This window comes from Oncorhynchus masou, chromosome 9, assembly GCF_036934945.1.
Source record: "Oncorhynchus masou masou isolate Uvic2021 chromosome 9, UVic_Omas_1.1, whole genome shotgun sequence".
NCBI lineage: Eukaryota > Metazoa > Chordata > Actinopteri > Salmoniformes > Salmonidae > Oncorhynchus > Oncorhynchus masou.
In genome coordinates this window covers 76,284,127-76,290,823 of record NC_088220.1, presented here as the reverse complement: position 1 = coordinate 76,290,823, position 6,697 = coordinate 76,284,127, and the positions used below count along the sequence as shown (strand labels likewise).

The window sequence follows — 6,697 nt, the reverse complement described above, 5'->3', positions numbered from 1 at the left end:
GGCAGACTGTTTCCTTCTGTTGGCTGTACTCTCCTGAGGGCAGACTCCTTCTGTTGGCTGTACTATCCTGAGGGCAGACTGTTTCCTTCTGTTGGCTGTACAGACTGTTTCTCTGTTGGCTGTACTCTCCTGAGGGCAGACTGTTTCCTTCTGTTGGCTGTACTATCCTGAGGGCAGACTGTTTCCTTCTGTTGGCTGTGCTCTCCTGAGGGCAGACTGTTTCCTTCTGTTGGCTGTACTCTCCCGAGGGCAGACTGTTTCCTTCTGTTGGCTGTACTATCCTGAGGGCAGACTGTTTCCTTCTGTTGGCTGTACTCTCCTGAGGGCAGAATGTTTCCTTCTGTTGGCTGTACTCTCCTGAGGGCAGACTGTTCAGTGTGGAGCAGCCTCCAGCGCTGGTGTTTGTTATGGATCACTACTGCTCGCCTCTGTGCCCACTTCATTATCCAGACCCGCGCCAACACCCCCGAGCAGTCTGGCACCTTCTTGCTGGGGCCCTTCTATGACCCAGGTGAGGGGAGAGGGCACGACCGGGCCAGGGGGTTAGGGGTCAGGGTTAGGGTCAGGGCCAAACCCCTGTGCCGAAAGTGTGTTACAGGCAAAACTCCTTTCTTCAGTTTATTTAATGTACACATACTAATCACCTTGCCCATCCCTCTATATGTCATCATTTCCTGTGTAGTATCCCTGGTATCACATCCTGCCCCCTTCTCCCCCAGGATCCTGAAATGTCCACCCCATCTTGCTCCACCATGTGAGTAGAGCACACCTGTCCAGGCCAGATGGACTGTCTCTCTGGCTGTCTCTCGGGCCTGGCTTCCCTCCAGCTCTCCCTGGGTCAGGGCGTTCTTACCCTGCTCCACGGCCCCACAGACCCCCCCAGGGGACAGAGAGGAGACTACCAGGGCACAGACCTAGAGGAGAACCAGCCCACCCCCAACCACAACCAGAGAGACAGGGAGCAGACAAGCCTAGCACAGGGGAGAATGGCCATGCTGAACTGAGACCCAGGCTGGTTCTAGGTAACCCTCCTCTGAACGTGGCCCAGTGGACAGGTGGATTTGCCCTGTAGGTGAGGTACGCCTCCCCCTGCTGCGAGACGGGACTGGCAATGTGCGGCGCTGCCATCTGACCTCCAGCCAGCAGAGGGGTATGTGGGAGAGGAGTGGAGTGTTAAACAGGGCTGTAGAGAAGCCACTCTATGTCAAATAAGCTTTAAGATGTTCTGTAACCAAAAGGCTTCTGTTTTTATGGGCCACTTGAAGAATACTTTAGACTTCAATTCCTCACTTCAAAACACACTGTATCTGGAAATCCTACACTGGAAAACAGACAATGATTAGTTAAGTTGTGTTTTTTAAATTGTATTTAAATAAATTATGTGTTTTTTTTTACTTGAATTTTCCATGAATGTAGTTCCTTCAGTCCGAACCATGTTAAAATCAAATCACAACGTATTTCAAGTACATTTAACAGTCAAAACACACTTCACAGAAGGAAAAACAAGACAGTTGAAATATATCTCCTTCTCCATTGAGTTACTTCCTGATGTTAGCCACTCCTTCAATGATATACTCAAATGTTTATTTGTTGTTTAGATTACATCTTTCAGCTCGTAAAATAAGAACAGGACAAAAAAAAAATGTAACATCAACCACAACAAAAGCAGCAATTTTAACATTTATAAATGACTTTAGGGTTGTATAGAGCATCAACCACAAGAAAAAAAGCAGCAACTTTAACATTTATAAATGACTTTAAGGTTGTATAGAGCATCAACCACAACAACAAAAGCAGCAATTCTAACATTATGTAAATGACTTTCAGGTTGTATAGAGAGCATCAACAACAAAAGCAGCAAGTCTAACATTTTGTAAATTACTTTAGGGTTGCATAGAGCATCAAATGCATACAGACTTTTCTCATTCATCGTTGGTCATCCTCTTACTCTGGGTTTTGTGCTGAATAAACAGGAAAGGGAAAAATCTTTACAATGTGTGTTAGGGGTCATTAAGCTCTTGTTTACTTTACTCTGATCAGAAATAACAATTAAGATTGACTCTTACCTACTGCTCTCCTCCATACTAAATACTTGAATAGGACAGTGAGTATCAAGACTACAGATACAATGATGACTATAGCCATGAGCACATTGGCCAGGTTCTTCTTTGGCGCTAGAAAAAGACGTACATATGAACATATTACATGCTGTAGTATATCTTCAGCTGATTCAATTGTAAATTATATTGGGAAATGTACCTTACCCCAGGTTACTGTGATGTTCCCAGCTATACTGCTGTGGAGCACCAGGCAGCTGTAGCTCTGGGTGTCCTGGGCTTCCTGTGGGACAGTCAGGCTCTTCCTCAGCTGGTATGACCCGTCTCCGTTGGACAGCACCTCCCCACTGTTCACCCCGTCTACCATGGGAAGCCCCTCTGCCCCCAGCCACTCCACCTGCACCGCCCGAGGGTAGAACCCTGTCACATGACATGTGACCTCCACCTCGGAGTTGCCATGAGGCGGTCTTTCAAACAGACTCACCGCAGGGACTTAAGAGGAACATTTTTGATGAACACATTTGGTCTGCCTTTCCAATGCAAGTGACATCTTGACATTACAGACATGTGTTGTTTGTTAACTACAAAATGTCACATCTCGAAGAACATATACAGTGCCTTCGGAAAGTATTCAGACCCCTTGACTTTTTGCACATTTTGTTATGTTACAACCTTATTCTAAAATGTATTAAATTGTTTTTTCCCCTCATCAAACCTACGCACAATACCCCACAATGACAAAGCAAAAACAGATTTTCAGAAGTTTTTGCTAATAATAAAAGAAACTGAATCACATTTACATAAGTATTCAGACCCTTTACTCAGTAATTTGTTGAAGCACCTTTGGCAGCGATTACAGCCTTGAGTCTTCTTGGCTATGACGCCACAAGCTTGGCACACCTGTATATGGGGAGTTTCTCTTATTATTCTCTCCAGATCCGCTCAAGCTTTGTCAGGTTGGATGGGGACTGTTGCTGCACAGCTATTTTCAGGTCTCTCCAGAGATGTTCGATCTGGGCTCTGGCTGGGCCACTCAAGAACATTGAAAGACATGTCCCGAAGCCACTCCTGCATTGTCTTGGCTGTGTGCTTAGGGTCGTTGTCCTGTTGAAAGATGAACCGTTGCCCCAGTCTGAGAACCTGCTACAGAGCGCTCAATTTTGAGTCTCATAGCAAAGGGTCTGAATACTTATGTAAATAAGTTATTTCTGTTTTAGGTTTTTTTAACACATTTGCAGCAATTTCTAAAAACCTGTTTTCGCATTGTCATTGTGGGGTATTGTGTGTAGATTGCTGAGGATTTATTTTTTATTCATCCATTTTAGTATAAGGCTGTAACGTAAACAAAGTGTGGAAAAAGTCAAGGGGTATGAATACTTTCCGAAGGCACTGTATAGCTTGTGCTCTGGGGCAATGATTTTGTTTAATGGAAAGGAGAACATAGGTATGGTAAGTGCAATACCTCGTCGAGGTTTTACAAAATGTACCGGTTAATAAAGGTGTGTTGTTACCTTTGGGTTCTCGAACTGTAACGCTAAACTCTAACAGTTTCTTCAGCCAACGGATGCATCCAGATTCGTAATGAATGACCAGCCTAACAAGATCTTCTAAATCTGTTTCCCTTTTTCTTTTGTAAAAAACAGCATGGGAAACTGCAGCTGTCCATGTTCTGGTCGATACATCGAAGCTGACAAAGTCCTTGCCGTCATATGCATGGCTCATAAAGGCCTCTGTGGTTCCGTCTGACTTCCATCCACAGCGTCCGTGAGCTTGGTAAAAGTGATCTGTATGACACATAAAATGACCATAATAAATCAGCACCATTTACTTCAAATATAGACTGCTGGTTAAAAGTATCAGCTCACAAAGGTAGGCTAATGGCTGCAACTAAGAAAATATGTTTTTGGGTTATTGAACCTCTGTATAGCCATGCAATTCTCCTTAAGGCCTTCAGCTCTGTTGCACTGTCTCGGCACACATATTTTGTCTTACCATGTGAATGATTGTAATGTTCACTTGTTACTCTCACAGCAGTATCCATTACATATCGATTAAATTTCAGATTTCGATGAACCTCCTGCCAAAATTCAATTCCCTCAGGGTGGTTCAACCATTCTGGCACTACGGCCTCTTGTTCAGCACTGCTGTTGTAGTAATAGACAATGACATCATCTATCATTACCAACTGGATATTTTTCGGATACAAGGTCCCTTGGGTTGCGATGCAATGGCGATGAAGAGAATGAGGGGCTGGAAGACAACACTTCAAGTTATCGTTTCTGTAGCCTATTTCAATAGACAACGTCAAGACAATATTGTGTAGGGGTTGTGTTTGCTGGGTTTAGCCTATTGAAGCCTTTAAAAAATGTATACAAAGTAAAACTGCATTCAGTTTGTTATACTATGACACAACTTGGTGAGACAAGAATGCCAAAAACACAATTCAAATAATGAACTCACCTACGATGGAAAACTGCATGAATAAAATTAAAATTGTGGTTATCATATTTGCAATAACATGTTCTCGTTGGTGTATTCATGAACACAGAAGTGAAAGTGAAAGTGAAATAACATGTGTTCTTCTTCTTCTTCTGTGGATTTTAGGTGTATTACCGCCACCAACTGGACTGGAGTGTGGACCAGAGGGGAAGGTCTAAGTCCTACCCAATAATCTCGTCTCCCTAAGGAAACTCGTCTCCCTAAGGAAACGATATACATCATTAAATACTCCTGGCTCTTCAACCCCATTACCCCTCAGATCTAATAACAAATCGCTTCATTTCTCTCCCATATTTCTGGCACTGAAATGGAACATGTTCCACTGTCTCCATCTCCTCCTGACAATGATCACACCCCCCAGTCGGATGTTTCCCCACTACTTTCAATGTACTATTGAGCCTTATGTGTCCCTGTCTCAGCCTTGTGACTACACTTTCCTCCCTTCTCTCTCGGCCCGAGGACCTCCCTGACCCCACCTTTTCCTGGATCTTATACGTCTTCCCTTACTCTCCCTGTTCCACAACTCTTATACATCTTCCCTTACTCTCCCTGTTCCACAACTCTTATATGTCTTCCCTTACTCTCCCTGTTCCACAACTCTTATACTCTCCCTGTTCTTCCCCCTTACTCTCCCTGTTCCACAACTCTTATACACTTCTTTTCCTGTTCCACAACTCTTATACATCTTCCCTCTCTCCCTGTTCCACATCTTATACATCTTCCCTTACTCTCCCTGTTCCTTACAACTCTTATACGTCTTCCCTTTACTCTCCCTGTTCCACAACTCTTATAGATAACAACTCTTATACATCTTCCCTTACTCTCCCTGTTCCACAACTCTTATACGTCTTCCCTTACTCTCCCTGTTCCACAACTCTTATACGTCTTCCCTTACTCTCCCTGTTCCACAACTCTTATACATCTTCCCTTACTCTCCCTGTTCCACAACTCTTATACGTCTTCCCTGACCCCACCTTTTCCTGGATCTTATACGTCTTCCCTTACTCTCCCTGTTCCACAACTCTTATAGATCTTCCCTTACTCTCCCTGTTCCACAACTCGTCTTCCCTACTCTCCCTGTCTTCCCTTACTCTCCCTGTTCCACAACTCTTATACATCTTCCCTTTACTCTCCCTGTTCCCTGACAACTCTTATACACAACTCTTCCCTTACTCTCCCTGTTCCACAACTCTTATACACTCTCCCTGTTCCACAACTCTTATACTCTTCCCTTACTCTCCCTGTTCCACAACTCTTACATCTTCCCTTACTCTCTTTCCACAACTTTATACTCTCCCTGTTCCACAACTCTTTCCTTATCTCCCTGTTCCACAACTCTTCCCCCTTACTCTCCCTGTTCCACAACTCTCCCTTCCCTTACTCTCCCTGTTCCACAACTCTTATACATCTTCCCTTACTCTCCCTGTTCCACAACTCTTATACATCTTCCCTTACTCTCCCTGTTCCACAACTCTTATACGTCTTCCCTTACTCTCCCTGTTCCACAACTCTTATACGGCTTTCCTTTCTCTCCCTGTTCCACAACTCTTGTACGTCTTCCCTTACTCTCCCTGTTCCACAACTCTTATACATCTTCCCTTACTCTCCCTGTTCCACAACTCTTATACGTCTTCCCTTACTCTCCCTGTTCCACAACTCTTATACGTCTTCCCTTACTCTCCCTGTTCCACAACTCTTGTACGTCTTCCCTTACTCTCCCTGTTCCACAACTCTTATACGTCTTCCCTTACTCTAAGGATGTGGAGATGAACACACACAGCTAAATTAATATAGCTGCAAGCAGCAATGCCGGGGTTCAGCCGTTGACCCACTGTGCCACTATCATGACAAATTAGACACATCGCCCCATGCAATGAGAAACTACTCAAATTAAAACATGTCATTTAATTGTCACATGCTTTGTAAACAACAGGTGTAGACTTACAGTGAAATGTTTACTTACTGTACTGTTTAACACGCAGCGAAATATCACTGGTTATATCCATAATGAGCGCTCTAACTAACTCTATGGTTTGGAGAGACTAGGCTGCCAAGCCACATCCGGTTTTTTTGAACCTCGCTCTGTGCAACAGGGTTCTGGACTTCCTGACGGCCGCACCCAGGTGGTGAAGGTAGGAAAC

General features: G+C 44.2%; 1 protein-coding gene across 2 annotated transcripts; it reads right to left on the bottom strand.

Moving 5' to 3' along the window:
- Nucleotides 1–1,562: 1,562 nt before the first annotated feature.
- LOC135546635 (major histocompatibility complex class I-related gene protein-like) lies at nucleotides 1,563–4,629 on the bottom strand. Of its 2 annotated transcripts, none has more exons than XM_064975224.1 (6): nucleotides 4,518–4,629; nucleotides 4,050–4,307; nucleotides 3,569–3,841; nucleotides 2,265–2,549; nucleotides 2,067–2,174; nucleotides 1,563–1,961 (listed from the first exon to the last, which is right to left on the bottom strand). In XM_064975224.1, exons 1-6 carry the CDS (start codon nucleotides 4,561–4,563, stop codon nucleotides 1,945–1,947), a joined length of 987 nt encoding a protein of 328 aa, XP_064831296.1. In that variant the 5' UTR covers nucleotides 4,564–4,629; the 3' UTR covers nucleotides 1,563–1,944. The 2 variants fall into 2 exon arrangements, with proteins under 2 accessions (XP_064831296.1, XP_064831297.1); XM_064975225.1 differs by having other exon boundaries at nucleotides 2,265–2,454.
- Nucleotides 4,630–6,697: the final 2,068 nt, after the last annotated feature.

Bases quoted from the DNA above. Each gene is read 5' to 3' on its own strand.
- LOC135546635 (XM_064975224.1), bottom strand. From the start codon at position 4,563: ATGATAACCACAATTTTAATTTTATTCATGCAGTTTTCCATCGTAG. The intron at 4,308-4,517 runs GTGAGTTCATTA...GTTGTCTTCCAG, and splicing joins CATGCAGTTTTCCATCGTAG to CCCCTCATTCTCTTCATCGC. The intron at 2,175-2,264 runs GTAAGGTACATT...GTCTTTTTCTAG, and splicing joins GAACATCACAGTAACCTGGG to CGCCAAAGAAGAACCTGGCC.